Consider the following 17,204-nt stretch of genomic DNA (forward strand, 5'->3'; position numbering starts at 1 on the left):
AACACACAATTGCAAATACAGAAATAACAATACAAAAATACTAGTTCCCTTTCTAATACTCACTAGCTTGAATAGAAGAAATTATTGCAGAACTCTGAGAGGACTTGATTAAGACGTCTGGACTCCTTTAATTCCAACTAGCGAGTCACTCAAAGGACACAGGAAAAAAAAAACTTCCCTCCACAGGGATTTTAAATTATCTTGTCCCTGATTGGTCCTCTGGTCAGGTGTTCACAGGTAGAAAAAAAAACCTTAACCCTGAACTAACTGTTTATGACAGTAATATATAACCATATAAATCGGTGGTTCTCAAACTTTTGTACTGGTGACCCTTTCACATAGCAAGCCTCTGAATGAGACCCCTCCCCCCATTAAACTTTTTTTTTAAATACACTTATCATTATAAATGCTGGATGCAAAGTGAGGTTTGGGTGCAGGCTGACAGCTCATGGACCCCCCCCCATATAATAACCTCACGACCCCCTGAGAGGTCCCAAACCCCAGTTTGAGAACCCCTGATATAAAACATACTGTACTTGTATCTGTTGTCCTATTGGCAATTTAGACTTAAATTATCAAGAAAAACTTGACTGGCCAGTAGTCAAATATAGTTAAGAAGATAAGGATTTTAATCCTTAATAATCTCCTTCCTCTAAGAATAAAAAAGCTTTCAGAATAAAACACTGCAGAAAATTACTTAAGAAATAGGTTCTGGCTCTTTTTGTTTGTGTATTATTGTAGCTAAACTTAATTTAATATGACCAGCTGACCCTCTTAACCACCCATTGCTGCTACCATGTTTATACTCTGGTTCATGTCATGAAAGAATGTACTTTTTAAAAAGAATATCACCTGATCAGGTCCCCATTTAAAATGCTCATAATTGCATCCTTGGTGTTGAATAGATGTCTCAGGTTGTTATTGGTGGGATAAGAAACTTTTCACATGTCTCTAGCTCAACTCTGGTCAAGGACTAGGCTGGATTAAAAAAAAATCATTTAATTTTTTTAAAATTTCAAATTGACAAATCAAGCTCTAACTCTTATAATTTCTTAATCAATTTAAATATACAAATTATTAAGCAGTACATTTGCTGCCAAGCTTTAAAATAACCCAAACCACAGAACTGTTAGAAGTCACTGGCAAAGCATCTGGAACCAGAGTTTGTTGAAATGCTAAACTGGCTTTTGACATCAGTAGCCTCTTCTGCAAGAGTGTATTTTCTTTTCAGTTTATTCAACTAGTTCAGTATAGTGAATTAGTCACTATAAGTTAAGAAACCAATTGGAAATTGAACAAGCAGGGAAAACTTGTTTTTAATTCATAAATTGGAAAAGAAAAAACTGGGGGGGGGGGGAGATCTACCTGAAACAATCAGTACAATTCACTAACTACAGATACTGTTGCATCCGAAGAAGTGGGTATTCACCCACGAAAGCTCATGCTGCAAAACGTCTGTTAGTCTATAAGGTGCCACAGGATTCTTTGCTGCTTTTACAGATACTTTGTTTAATGTATGTTTGCTTTAAATGCAAAATGTTTTGTTAAACCTTTTGACAAATATATTTTCTTATGTATCCGGTTGTTTTAATAAATGTACACACATTTTTAACTGACTTTGAATTTCCATCCAAATAGACTTGGCACATATCATAAGTAAAAATAAATTCAACACGGACCATTTTCTAAATAACAAATGTGTACACTTATTCAGATAGTGAATCTTAATTGAGCTATATAATTTTTTTTTAAATATATAGATGCATTATATCCTCTTGGATAGTTTCGAGCTACATTTTGCTTAGTGTAAAGGCTGTATTTAGTTGCAAATCAACATGTTTTAATAGTTACCAACCAATACAAATAAACCTTTCCTTAGAAAAATAGCTAAAAAGTACAAATGCAAAAACATAGTTGAAATCAACTATTTATTTAAATCAAGGTTTTCTGCTTGCTGGTTTAAATCATGATTAAAATTGGTGAATTTAAACAGCTTTAATTTAAATCAATCCACCTTGTCAAGGTCCATAGTAACTAAAAGTCTTTACCAATGATGTGCTGCCAGTATATTAACGGGGAACTTTCACATATTTTACCTCTTGACCGGGGTGGCCAACCTGAGCCTGAGAAGGAGCCAGAATTTACCAATGTACATAGCTAAAGAGCCACACTAATACATCAGCAGTCCCCATTAGCCCCCACCCCCAGCACCTCCTGCCTGCTGGCAGCTCTGCTGATTAGCACCCCCACTCCCTCCCCTTGCTTCCTGCCAGCCGCAATCAGCTGTTTTGCAGTGACCAGGAGGCTCTGAGATGGAGCAGGGAGGAGCAAGGGTGCAGCAGGCTCAGGGGAAGGGGCAGGGGCCTTGAGGTAAGGGGTGCAGTGGAGGTGGGGCCTGGGGTTGAGCAGTAGAAAGTTGGCACCTGTAGCTCCAGCCCCGGAGTCGGCACCTATGCAAGGAGCTGCATATTAACGTCTGAAGAGCCGCATGTGGCTCTGGAGCCACAAGTTGGCCACCCATGCTCCTGATAGTGAATTCTGATCTGGAGGAGACCACGCTGCCTGCACTGTCCCCTAGTGGCTGCATCCCCTTCCTCCTTTGGCCATGCTTATCAGAAATACCCTAATGGGCTAGGAGAGGAAATATGGTGTACAGAAGAAAGATGGTATTGTAGTTAAAACACTGGATGAGGTCTTAAAATATCATGGTTGAGTTTCTGGCTCTGCCATATGGACTTCTAGAGTGATTCTGAACAAGCCACTTTAATTTCTTCCTTAATTTCCTATCTGTAAAATGGAGACAAGAATATTTCCCTACCTCACAGGGCTGCTATAAGATTAAATGGTGTTTCAGAAGTGCTCAGATGTAGGTCATAGAAGAAGGAATATAGGGGAGGTATTGCTGGCTGCAAAGCTGAATTAGATATAGGAGTGTGTGAAAGGAGGGGAATTTTACTGCTGGAAGTAGGGTGACCAGACGTCCCGATTTTATCGGGACTGTCCCGATATTTGCTTGTTTGTCCCGCGTCCCGACCAATGTTAGCTCGGGACACTGGACAAACAAGCAAAGGCTCCGGAGCCTGGAAGGGCTCGCGCCCTTCCCCGCCCCGTCTCCGACCCCTCCTTCTCCAATTGGATCCCTCCCCAAATCCCCGCCTCTTGCCAAGCAAACCATGCCCAGGAGACGCAGGTGAACGCGGGGCCGGGGTGAGTGTGAGTCTGGCCTGGCCCCGAGCAGGCAGGACTCGGGCGCGGTACCTGGAGGGAGATTAGGGGGTGGCCTGCGGGGCCAGGCGGCGGCTGTTCTCCCCACCTGGGCAGCGGGACGTGGGAGCAACTGCTGCTGCAGCTCCCACTGCCACGGGGGAGGAAGCGGCCAAGCATGTGGCGCCCGGGCCCGAGCCCGGGCCTGCTGCGGGGACCCAGCAGCACACACGCTGCGCCCAGCCGCTGGCCAGTCGCGTCTGGGCTGGCTGCCCAGCTGGTGCAATCCCGCGGCGGAGGCATCGGCAGCCCAGCCCCGTTCGTTCCCCTGTGGGACCCGAGCGGGATGGGGGGGCTGGGGCCTGCTGCCTCCACTCCAGGGCCGCCCGTGGGATTGCACCAGCTGGGCAGCCAGCCCAGACGCGACTGGCCAGGGGCTGGGCACGCGCTGTGTGCGCGCTGGGTCCCCGCAGCAGGCCCGGGCTCGGGGGGTTCGTGGGCACAAGAGCTGCAGCTGCCAAGCTTGGCCAGCGGCCGCTTCCTCCCCCCGCGGATGTGGGAGCTGCAGCAGCGGCTGCTCTCAAGTCCCGCTGCCCAGGTGGGGAGAACAGCCGCTGCCGCCTGGCCCCGCAGGCCACTCCCTACTCTCCCTACAGGTACCGCGCCCGAGTCCTGCCTGCTCGGGGCCAGGCCGGACTCACACTCACCCTGGCCCCGCGCTCCCCTGAGTCTCCTGGGCCTCCCTCCAGCACTTTTGTGGAGGGAGGAGGAATCGGGGGTGGGGGATTTATTTATTTTTTGCTCTGCCGCCATTTTTCCCCCCTCTGCCCCCCCCCCCCGCGTCCCGATATTTGACCTGGGTGATCTGGTGATCTAGCTGGAAGGGAGGAAACTAGAGGCAGTATACTAGTATTGATGATCTGTGTAATGTGCTCTTTTACTACAGTGAGTACTATAGAGTAGGGGTTCTCAACCTTTTTCTTTCTGAGGCCCCCCTTGACATGCTATTTTAAAACTCTATGGCCCAGCTGTGCCACAGCTGGCTTTCTTCATATAAAAGCCAGGGCCAGCATTGAGGGGTAGCAAGCAGGACAATTGCCTGGGGCCCCATGCCATTGGGGCACCACAAAGGCTGCTTCTGCTGTAGCTTCTGGGTGGCGGGGCTCAGAGCCCTGGGCTTCAGTCCCCTGCAGTGGGGCTTTTGGCTTTCTGCCCTGGGCCTCAGCGAGTTTAACACTGGTTCTATTTGGTGCCCCCACCAGGGGCCATGGACCTCTGGCTGAGAGCCACTGCTGTAGAGAGTTTTAAAAGTAGTGAGAGAGGTTGCTTTTGCATGTGTGAGAAGCATTTGGCCACTTGGCATGAGAGCAGCTAAGGATGGAGTAGTTCTGGGAAAGGTTGGGAACTTTTTCTAACCTTCAGTGCACAGTTGTGCATTTAGCTTGACCTGAATGTGGAACAGCAAGAACAAAAGAAAGGGCATTTAAAATGAAGGGTTTCAAATGTGTATTCTACCACTTTCTTTACTGGTATTTACATATCAAGGCTATGTCCGAAATAGATTGCGGTTCGATCAGCTTTACATTGGGAGAGGAAAATCAGGCAGGACCAGAATAAGGTGCAAAGCCAAGTGGCTGCGTTTATTTGGGGGAAAGTTACAACTTGGGCCAAGGGAGAGAGGCAATTTTTAGCTGGGATGTTGTTAGGCAATATAAACCCAAAAATCATTAACAGTACAATTCTATACTGCTCACTGCAGCACACTGGATAGGCAGACACACCAATCACACAAGATGGGAATTGGGTTTGTCAGGGCGGTGCCCGGTGCAACACAGGAAAGAGACCCACAGGCCACTGCCTCAACCGCCCTTGCTTTCACACTAAGGGTAAACCCAGAGTGTGGTGCGGCTGCAGGTGGGCAGATTCCACTCACACAGACCGCGGGGACAGGAACCCCTTGGTCAGCTAATCCCCAGGTGGAGACAGCTCCCAGACACAAACACTCCGGACAAAGACAGAGCAGTGACTCACACACTTAAAACAGTTTATTGTAAACAATTTATTAAAACCTTAGAACAACTATACACCTAGGCAATTGTGAGCTCAATACTTTAATCCTTAACACTGTGTACACACTTGGTACTGGGTTAGGGAGGGGAAAAATAGGAGGCTAGATAAGCAAACTGCCAGAAATTAGAAAACAAATACCGCACTCCAGGCGCAGCTGACCAGCAGAGCAGACACCAGAAGCATGATGAGGTGCCAGGAACAGGTCCAAGGCGACAACGAAGACGACACGACACGAGCTAGCTATACCGGGAGGAGACCCTGGCCGAAAGGTTGATCAGGTCTTTCAGCTGACACGCGGATACTCCACACAAATTTTGGGGGGAAACCTAGTTTTATTCGAAGGGTCTCACTCGTGTCAGCATCTGATTGGTCCCTGGCTCCTACATCCTTCAGGCTCTGAACTGTTGCCCCCCACGCCAACAGGATCTGCACACGACACACTGGCATCTTTGCACAGGGCACTAGCCTGACCCCTAGATGACCAAGCAAAAAGAGCGGGAAAATGCACACAGCACTGAAATGTTGCACACCGCACCTCAGGGTTGCACACGACACCACAGTGTTGCTGGGCAGAATTAGGTCTCTGCCCTTTCCTATTCAGCAAGAACCTGGTCCAAGATGGAGGCTGCCTTGTCCTTTTAACAGGATAAGATGGCCGTGGACTGACAATTGGCCATACAGAGCCATAACTGCGTATCAGGTTGTGACAGGCTATTCATTGGTCTATTTGAAGAGTGTTGATGGATTCAGTCGCTGTTGCAGAAATCACTAAAACTAATAGGAATTATAGCCCTGTTCACTGTCTCTCAAAGGCTGATGCAAGTTGGCTAAGTAACCTGGGGAAGCTTGCCCTGATGTTTTACATGCACAGATACATAAGGCTCTGGCCTGCAGGTTCTTTTCACCTGAACTCACTTCACATGGGGGGTGGAGGGGGACACACCAAGTATCTCAAAATGACAAATTCAAAAACAGCACAAGCAAAGTAATGATACCTGAAACCAAAGAATTGGAGGTTGGTATGGGTCATGCACTAATTCCTTAGCAAAACCCCCATGTCATAAGATACTGTTGTCACTAGCCTAAACTTCATTTTCATTGGGTTTTGAGGTTCTGCTTTCTGAAAATCAAGCCCTTCTAGGGTTTGGCAACTTGGACACCCATAAATTGAGGTATCCATAATCATTAGTCACTTTGAAGATTTAATCTAGTGGTATCTTTCTTTCTTCCTAAGGACAATATACATTTCTCACTCCATTTATTTTCTCCTGTGGAAGGAGCATCCCCAAACTTTCAGATCAGAATAACCATGCCCTTTTTTATTGCTTTTCAAGACTAGCTATAATGAGGGCTTACAGAATTGACCCTGTGCTTACCAGCTACACTTACACCCACATGTTCACCCCCTAACACTGGGTTCCTCTGAATGATTCAGCTACAACAGTAATGGTGTTTTGGGCAACTTTTGCTTCCTTTCCCATCCTGGGGCAAACAGCTCATCTGCTCTATTCCTATTTTGAGAAAGCAGTAGTATCATTTGGGCCAGTTTGCTGTCAAATTTTCCTTAAAAAAACAGGAGTACAACTTTTTGTTCATCTCCTGCGCTTGCTGCCTCCTTGAGTGGAAATAGCCAGCAGTTCTAGTGGCTCTGTCCCTTGGCCACTACGAATTCCTACTCCTCATGGACTAGCGAGTGTCTGCAAGTCCATAATAACTGACTGAAAACAGCTCTGTTAAAAGGCTAACTGACAGTGGACTTGCACAGTACTGTTCAAATTTATATAGTGGGGTTGGCTGAAAAGAGCGTAGTGCTTAACTGCTGTGGAGTTTGTACGTGTCTAAGGGTACATCTTCACTACCTGCCGGATCGGCGGGTAGCAATCGAATTCTCGGAGTTCGATATATCGCATCTCATCTAGACACGATATATCGAACTCCGAACGCGCTCCCGTCGACTCCGGAACTCCACCACCGCGAACTGCGGTGGTGGAGTCGATGGGGGAGCCGCGGATGTTGATCCTGTGCCGTGAGGACGGGTAAGTAACTCGAACTAAGGTAGTTCGACTTCAGCTACGCTATTCGCGTAGCTGAAGTTGCATACCTTAGTTCGGACCCCCCCACCCAGTGTAGACCAGGCCTAAGATGTTAATATTGTTCTATGATACTCTTTGTCAGAGGTCCCCAACGCGGTGCCTGTGTCCTGGCCAGTGGTCGAGCATCCACCGAAATGCTGCCGAAATTCGGTGGCATTTCAGCGGCGACACCTCTCAATGACGCTGCTTGCCACTGACAAACGGTGTCATCGAGAGGCGTCGCAGCTGAAATTCAGTGGCATTTCAGCGGATGCTCGACTGCCGCCATAGTCCTTCGTCTGGTGCCCGACAGACGAAAAGGTTGGGGACCCAGTGCTTTATGGCTTGGGTTGGAGGCATCCAGGAGAGTTCCTCTCTCCCTGGGTGCTGTCATAATACTTGAGCTCAGCTGAAATATTAAAGTTAACAGGAGGAGGAAAACAGAAATTGCCATACCAGATCAAACCTGTGCTCAAGTTTAATATCCTTTCTCCTAATTATCAGCTCCTTTTGTGAAATTCTCTAATAATTATGGAATAACTTCTTCTTTGCCTACGGTTGGGAAGAAACTTTCCCAATCAATAGCTGGTTTACACACTGAAACATGAGGACTTTTTCCCCATGCAGAAATGTATATAACGGTGGATGATATCTTTATCTTATCAAAGTCTGGTCCTGTTTTTGTATTCAGCTGGCTGCTTTGCTTCAATGGTGTCTTTTGGCAATGAGTTCCACAAGCTAATTCTGGGGTTTTAAACATAAAAGTACTTCCTCTAATCGATTTTTAAATTTAGCATCTTTCAATTTCATTTTAATGCCCTTTTGCTCCTTTTTTTGGGAGGAAGAGGAATAGAATTTCCTGATTTTTACCTTCTCTATTGAGCAGTTTTATTCACCCGTATCATGTCTCCTTTTATTAATCAGCACTCTAAACAATTATTTCAGCATCTACTCACACAAGTTTTACATGCATTTTTAATTGCTTTTGTTGCCTGTCTTTTATTAGATGGGGTGACCAGTGCTTGATTTATCCATGGGCTGTTGGGCAATTTTTAGTGGCAGGATCCTAGCTGTGGAATTAAATTTCTCTTGTTGGTCACCTTTAGAGCAGGCCTCATCTGTTCACAGAAGCTTTTCTGTGGTTGGGAGTGTTTTTGTTTGCCTACTCTACTAGTCTTTTTGTGAACTTGATTTTAACTTTCTTTTTGTGCAATTGCCCTGAGACACTGTATATGGAATCATTTAATAGGATGACAGTTTTATTTTGCAGACTTTTAGTTGACAATGTTAAGCCCCAAGACAGCTAAAATACAAATGTTTAACTTTGACTGAATTTGGCTTCAGTGGGACTACCCTGGCTTAAAGTTAAGCGCATGCATAAGTCTTTGCAGGAGTTGGCCCTTTGAAAGAAAAATGGTTTGAAAACAGCATGTACTGGTAAACTCCTCACCCTTCATCTTAAATAAAAAGGGGTAAAACTACTTGATACTCACCTTGACCCTGATTGTCACAATTCAGATCATGTCAAATCTTTACAACACAATAATAAACCTTAGAAAAATATGGTCTGGTGGAAATGCTGACAGAAACTAGCACTATCATGCCTTTTTTGTTTTTGCTTTTTAGTTTTATCTTAGTTTCCCCCCCTCCTACTGTAATGATCATACCTGCATTTAAATAGTGTATTCATTCATCAATTGTACTTCTCTTACAGAAAAGAGAGTTTGATGTGGATAATCTGAGCAAGCCAGAACTGCGGATGCTCCTTAGTGTAATGGAAGGGGAACTGGAAGCACGGGATCTTGTAATTGAAGCCTTGAGGGTAAGTTACTGTTTTTTAGATCTCCTCCTCCCCTCCCCCCGTCCGGTTTAAAGGATGATTTGTAATACTTTCTTAGGCCTGGCCTACACTGGGGGGGGGATCGATGCAAGTTATGCAACTTCAGCTATGTGAATAACATAGCTGAAGTTGACGTACTTAGACCTACTCACCGCGGTGTCTTCACTGCGGTGAGTCGACTGCTGCTGCTCCCCCATTGACTGTGCCTGAGCTAGGGTGACCAGATGTCCTGATAAAATCAGGACAGTCCTGATTTTGAGAAGTTTGTCCTGAAGTATGGTCAGGATGCCATTTGTCCCGATATTTTGTTTCGGCGTTTTTGTTACTCATCCATCCGGTGGGTCCCTCAGTTGCTGACGGTCTCTGGCGGCATTTTGGTGGTGGGTGCTTCTGTCTTTGGCAGCAAGACTTATTACCCTCCGCCGAAGACAGTTAGCGACTGAAGGACCCTCCGCTGAAGACCCAGACGGGTGAGTGTAACAATTTAAAAAGGTGCCACCCTGATATTTTACTGTTAGAATCTGGTCACCCTAGCCTGCGCCTCTCATGGCGGTGGAGTACAGGAGTCAATGGAAGAGTGTTCGGGGATCGATTTATCACGTCTAGACGTGATAAATCGACCCCTGCTGGATTGATTGCTGCCCACTGATCCGGCGGGTAGTGTAGACGTACCTTTAGTAAAAAGGTATAAATTGTGATGTGTAGGGGTCTTTACCACTTAGCCAAGAAAGCATTTTGAGAGTGCTAGGGTCTGAAGAGCTAATCTATCTTTGTTCCCAAACCACCGTAATAATATATACAGTACACCGCTACCTTGATATAACGCCACCAGATATAACACAAATTTGGATACAACATGGTAAAGCAGTGCTCCGGGGGGCGCGGGGCTGCTCACTCCAGTAGATCAAGCAAGTTCAATATAACACGGTTTCACCTATAACGCAGTAAGATTTTTTTTTTGGCTCCCAAGGACAGCGTGTTATCAAGGTAGAGGTGTAATTGAATTTGGAATTTGAAAGGATAGAGCAGGGGTAGGCAACCTGTGGTACATGTGCCAAAGGTGGCACGCAAGCTGATTTTCAGTGGCACTCACACTGCCCTGGTCCTGGCCACCAGTCCAGAGGGCTCTGTATTTTAATTTAATTTTAAATGAAGCTTCTAAAACATTTTAAAAACCTTATTTACTTTACATACAATAGTTTAGTTATATATTATAGACTTATAGAAAGAGACCTTCTAAAAACATTACAATGTATTGCCGGCACACTAATCCTTAAATTAGAGTGAATAAATGAAGACTCGGTGCAGCACTTCTGAAAGGTTGCTGATCCCTGGGGTAGAGCATGGGGTAAATAGCAAAATAATGGAATTTAAAGAGAATGTTATGTTACATCATACTCTATTTGCAATAGGTGGGAATAATTTTAAAGGGCTGTCTATCACAGTTAATTCAAGTGATAACTCAAAACTAACTCAATTAAATGAATCACAGTTTTTCACACTATTAAGTAATAATACCAATTTAAATTTTATTAAATATTTTTGTGTGGATTTCTACATGTTTCAAATATATTAAGGTAATAAAGGTAATAATTGGAGATATACCAATCTCCTAGAACTGGAAGGGACCTTGAAAGGTCATCGAGTCCAGCCCCCTGCCTTCACTAGCAGGACCAATTCTTGCCCCAGATCCCTAAATGGCCCCCTCAAGGATTGAACTCACAACCCTGGGTTTAGCAGGCCAATGCTCAAACCACTGAGCTATCCCTCCAAATCAATGTTATTGATTTAAATTACAACACAGAATATAGAGTGTACAGTGCTCACTTTATTATTCTGATTACAAATATTCGCAGTGTAAAAAATTTCTTTACTGTTCAAATACTTAATCAAAATAATAAAGTGAGCACTGTAAACTTTGTATTCTGTGTTGTAATTTAAATCACTATATTTGAAAATGTAGAAAACATCCACAAATATTTAAATTAGTTGTATTCTATTTTTGTTTAAAAAAATAAATGAATAGGTTTTAATTGCACTGTTAATCTCATGACTAATCACAATTTTAAAAAATATATTAAATTCAATCCAGTCTTCATTTGTTTCAGCAGTCTCAATGTTTGGATGTAACAAATGTTTAGTGGGCATTGCCAGTCTTCTGAAGTGGGAGTGGAGATGAAATGGAAAGGTCATGTCAATGTAGGAAAGGGTGTATGCCAGGATTTTTTTTTTTTTAACCCTGGGACCCAGTTTTCATTAGGGCCTCATTGTGCAAGGTGCTCTGCAAACTCACACTAGTGCATGTTTCCTACCCCAGTCTAAAGACGAAGCTGTCTGGAAACTGTAGACAAACTTTGATCCTCATTTGATGAATATATAACTTTAAAAATGTTCATTAATGCAAGAAAATGTAATGAAGAGTATCCAAATAAACCTTTAGTAACAAAATAAAGATCTTTATAAACTGAAGCAATTTATAGCAAAATTACAGTTGGCTAGATATCAGCAAATGTACATCCTTTAAGGTCTTCTAAAGAGACCACCCAATGTAGTGGAGTATGCCTCATACTAGATGTTAGAGGGGGTGTGTGTATGTGTATATGTATATAATGGTTATCAGGTACTGCAATAACACTTTCAACTGTAATGTGTCAATACGATATCTGTGTCTTAATTTTTTAAGAATTGCTTTTGGCTTTAGACCTCTTGCTACAAATGGAGCTGTCTAAATAGCTGTTACTGATATACCTATATTAATAACTATCAGGTGCCTGGACATGGCCTTTCTTTTATAAAATACAATTTTAATTTTTAATGGCAATAGAACACTAGAGGCAATATGTTTCTAGAGTATTACTGCACTGTGGAATACTTTAGTTTGGGATGTTGAGGTGCATGCACTCCCAGAAATGCACTGCCTTGTTTTGTCTGCCTGTCTTATTTCAGATCTTGTGCTCTGACTGCCAAGTTAAGGTAAACTAAAAATAGAAAGAAGTGCAAATAGGAGAAAGTGCTAAAATATCCTTTCTCATACACATTCATGGGCAGTTGACTCTACTGCTCAGAGTATTATAATGGTACACATGCCAAAAGCACACACTGACTATATTACACTAGTGTACAACATAGAATCATAGAAACATAAGGCTAGATGGGACCTCGAGAGGTCATCAAGTGCAACTCCCTGTGCTGAGGGAGGACCAAGTAAACCTAGATCATCTGACAGATGTTTTATTTAACCTATTAAAAATCTCCAATGATGGGAATTCCACAACCTCCTTTCAAAACTTATTCCAGTGCTTAACTATCCTGCAGATTAAGCCAATTATTTCTTGTCCTACCATCAGTGGACATGAAGAACAATCGATCACCATCCTTTTTGTAACAGTCTTCAAATATGCTAAGAGCTATCAGCTCCTCCCCTCCCCCATCCCTACTCCCCACCAGATTTTCTCAAGATTAAACATGGTAAAAGGGTGTAAAATCTGGGCATAGGTCAGGTTTTCTAAACTGTTCATCTTTTTTTGTCACTCTCCTCTGGACTCCCTCTCCAGTTTGTCCACATCTTTTGAAAAGTATGGTACCCAAAACTGGACACAGTACTTCAGGTGAGGCCTCCCCAGTGCTGAGTAGAGTGGGACAATTACCCCCCGTGTTTTACATCTGACACTCCTACTAACACAGCCCAGAATGAAATTAGTCTTTTTTTGCAACTGCATCACATTTTTGACCCATTCAGTATGTTATTCACTATTACCCCCAGATCCTTTTCAGCAGTACTGCTGCCTAGCCAGTTATTCCCCATTTTGGGTGTGCATTTGATTTTTTTTTCTTTTCTTTCCTAAGTATAATACTTGTCTTTTTAATCTACAATTTGTCAGTCATTGTGAATACTAATCTTGTTCTCCAAAGTGATAGAAACCTTAGCAGGTTAGTGTCATTGCAGATTTTATAAGCATCCTCTCCACTCCATTATCCAAGTCATTAATGAAAATATCAAATAGTACCAGAATCGGGACACCCCATGGGGCCCCGCTAGATATGTCCTCCAATATAACTGCAAAGCATTGATGATTACTCTTTGAGTACTGTGTCTCAACCAGTTTTGCACCCACCTTATAGGCATTTTCTCTAGACCACATTTCCCTAGTTTGCGTATGAGAAGGTCATGTGGAATTATGTCAAAAGCCTTATTAAAATCAAGATGTATCACATCCACAGCTTTTCCCCCATCCACTGGTTGGTTTGTCATTTATTCTTGATCAATACATGCTGGCTATTTTTTTTATAAATCTATTATGCTCTAGGTGTTTACAAATTGATTGTTTAATAATTTTGTCAGTATCTGTTCACGTATTGAAGTTAGGCTGACTGCTTTATGATTCCCCAGGCCCTCTCTGTTCCCCTTTTAAAGATAGGTATTATGTTTTGAGACTTCACCTGTCCTCCATGAGTTTTCGAAGATCATCACTGTTTCCAAGATCAGCTAGTTACCATTCACCACAGGGTGTATGGTTTTTTTTAATCAGGCCTTGCTGACTTGAATACATCTAACTTATCTAAATACTCTAACCCAGGGGTAGGCAACCTATGGCACGGGTGCCAAAGGCGGCACGCAAGCTGATTTTCAGTGGCACTCACACTGCTCGGGTCCTGGCCACTGGTCCAGGGGGCTCTGCATTTTAATTTAATTTTTAATTAATCTTAAACATTTTAAAAGCCTTATTTACTTTACATATAACAATAGTTTAGTTATATATTATAGACTTAAAGAAAGAGACCTTCTAAAAATGTTAAAATGTATTACTGGCACGCGAAACCTTAAATTAGAGTGAATAAATGAAGATTCGGCACAGCACTTCCAAAAGGTTGCTGACCCCTGCTCTAACCTGTTCTTTCCCTATTTTGGCTTGCATTCTTTGCGCCTTGTTGTTGATGATGATGATGATGATTGTGCTGAGTATCTGGTTGCCATTAACTTTTTTTCAATGAAGACTGAAGCAAAATAGGCATTAAACATCTCAGCTTTCTTGATGCCGTCAATTATTAACTCTTTCCTCCCTAAGTTGAGGATGTACAATTTGCTTTTTCTCTTATGTATTTAAAGAACCTCTTCTTATTGCCTCTTACAATGTCTCTTTCTAGATTTAACTTGTATTCTCTTAGCCTTTTTGATTTTGTCCCTACATATTTGTGCTGTTCTTTTTGTATTCATCCTTGACCATTTGTTTCCACTGTTTGTCAATTCCTTTTTTCTCTTTTTTTTTTTTCTTTTTTTCTTCAGGTCATTGTAGAGATAGCGATGGAGTCGTAATGGGTTCTTCCACTCTATCTTTTGCATTGGGATAGTTTGTTCTGCCTTAATATTGTCTCTTTTGAGAAACTGCCAGCACACCTGAACTCCATCACACCTTTCATTTTCTTCTCATGGGACCTTTCGTACCAGTTCTGTTTTTGTGTAAGGACAATGGACTTAAAAAAAATACTTTTTCTCCTGCTTCCTTTCCTTAGAAGAATTATCTAGCATTTCATGATCACTTTCACCAAAATTGTTTTCAACCTTCAGATTCACAACCAGTGCCTCCTTGTTAGTTAGAATTAGGCTTAAAATGTTTTCCCTCAATTACTTCTCCACTTTCTGTAACAAAAGATTGTCTCCACTGCATTCCAAGAATGTATATAGGATGTTTTGTGTCTTGCCATATTACTTTTCCAACAGATGTCTGAGTAGTTAGTCCCCCATTACTACCAGGTCTTGTGTTGGACACTTCTGCTGTTGGCTCTAGAAATGCCTCCTCCACCACCTTGTCCTGATTTGGTGTCTATAGTAGACCTCTGCCATGACATCATCCCTGTTTTGCTGCCCCTCCTCCCCATATTCATCCTCTGACTCACCCACTTCTGGGCCTCAAAACAAGTGTATATATTCTTTATGTATGATTCAACACCTCTTCACTCTCCCCCCACGGTCTCCTGAACAAGCTGTACCCCTTTATACCAATATCCCAGTCATGACATTTATCCCACCAAGTCTCTGTAATGCCATTTGTCATAACTGGGCTTATGTACTATACTTCCAGTTCTTCCTGCACCTCTTCCACTTCTATAAAGACATCTAAAATGTTGAGCACATTTCTCCCACTGATACCACTCTGGTTGCTCCTTTGACCCTATTATAATTTTTCATTTAGCCCCCTGTTAAGGTCACCTTACTTTAAACTAGATTCAAAGGGGGCACGTGTCAAAAGCCCACAAGCAAGTATAAAGACCTCCTCACTATGTTAGCAAATTGATGTCCCAAGATGCTCTTCCTCTTATTGGTCAGATGGACACTCTCTCTTCCCAGCAGTCCTCCTTCTTGGAACAGTGTCCCATGTTCAAGCAAGCCAAAATCCTCCTGTTGACACCATCTACTGCAGTGCTTCTCAAAGCCGGTCTGTCACTTGTGCAGGGAAAGCCCTTGGAGGTCCGGGCCGGTTTGTTTACCTGTCTCGTCCGCAGGTTCGGCCAATCGCAGCTCCCACTGGCCGTGGTTCACCACTCCAGGCCAATGGGGGCTGCGGGAAGGGTGGCCAGCATGTCCCTTGGCTTGCATTCATCTCCAGCATGTGTGTGGATGGAGGATGGGAATGCATAAGTGTATGCATTGTACACTAGGGAGTATTAAAATGGCTCAGTATAGTACAGGTCTGGGAGGGACAAAGTACAAGTACCCAGCCACCTGTTGAGGTTGGTAGTTAATGCATAACCAGCTGCATTAAAACCGCTATCTGCAGAGATGGGCAGAGAGTGGTAATGCTATTTCATGGAGGATTTCAAGACTTCAAATTTGGTTTCATTCTGCTTTGAATAAAAACCAAAAGATTAGAAATTCTGTTCTCAGCTCTACTGTAGGCTCTGGCTCTGATGCAGTCCACCAGGCAGGCTGCCTGGAAGCCTTGATGGCCTGGCCTGCTGAGGAGCTGAGAGTCAAGGCTTCCAGACCGTTGACTCCATATTAGTCACCAGGTGGGGTATTGGGAGCCAGGAGTCCTGGGCTTCCCAGCAGCCTGCCAGTCCAGCTGCTGAGGAGTCAGGCAGGCAAGTTGGTAGGAAATGAGGCAAATTTTGAAGCCTGCCTGATAGGGAAGTTTGTATCAGTTGGGCAAAACTTAGCATGGTCTGCAGAATGTTTTGATTTTGACAAATTGGGTCAAAACAAAAATGAGGCTTGTCAAAAAATTTCTAGCCAGTTCTAGTGATCATTCTACAGCTTGTTCCCCACTGCACAGTTTCCCCAAAGTCCCTGCTGGTATAGGGACCAGGGTCAGCAGGGTTGTGAGTTCAATCCTTGAGGGGGCCACTTAGGGATCTGGGGCAAAAATCAGTACTTGGTCTGCTAGTGAAGGCAGGGGGCTGGACTTGATGACCTTTCGAGGTCCCTTCCGGTTCTAGGAGATATACCTATCTCCAATTATTATATTACATTATATTATAACTTCTGATTTCCGATTAAAACTAGTTACTCATAGTATACAGTGTGCTAATGACATGAAAGGCCCTTAACCTACATTTGAAATGGCAAATGTAATTGCTTCTAAAGTAACATAACTTTTTTAAAAGGCTGACTGGCTAATCTGAATGATGCTAAACTTTGTATGTTAGTCTTTTTTTTTTTTTTTTTTTGGTGGAACACTATTTGCTTCAAATCTTATTTTGTATAAATTTTTATATTTATAGTTATATCCATTTTGATTTCTAAATAAACTTAGAAAAACATTCTCAAATATCATGATAGTTAAATATTGCTTCTTCATAGAATATCTTAATGATATTTATCACTGAAACTTTCCTTAAATACAGTATTGAAAATGTGAAGCTCTTTCCATTAGATTGTCTTAAATTGACATAATTCTTAAGGTAAAAGTTGGGGAAATACTGGAAAACTGAATTTATGAAAAGGTTTTGTGGTTTTTGTGATTTGGATGATACTTTTGGTTTCAAATGGAAAGGAATAGAAGGCAGGCTTAATATCCTGG

At 43.0% G+C, this 17,204-nt stretch overlaps 1 protein-coding gene across 1 annotated transcript in view; it reads left to right on the forward strand.

Annotated features, from left to right (window-relative positions):
* CTTNBP2 (cortactin binding protein 2) overlaps positions 1-17,204 on the forward strand; it is a 182,187-nt gene that overhangs the window by 9,272 nt on the left and 155,711 nt on the right. Inside the window, 1 exon segment of the mRNA XM_045000591.1 lies at positions 9,061-9,168. Within this exon segment, the coding sequence (XP_044856526.1) occupies positions 9,061-9,168 (108 nt within the window).

Source organism: Mauremys mutica, chromosome 1 (genome assembly GCF_020497125.1).
Source record: "Mauremys mutica isolate MM-2020 ecotype Southern chromosome 1, ASM2049712v1, whole genome shotgun sequence".
NCBI lineage: Eukaryota > Metazoa > Chordata > Testudines > Geoemydidae > Mauremys > Mauremys mutica.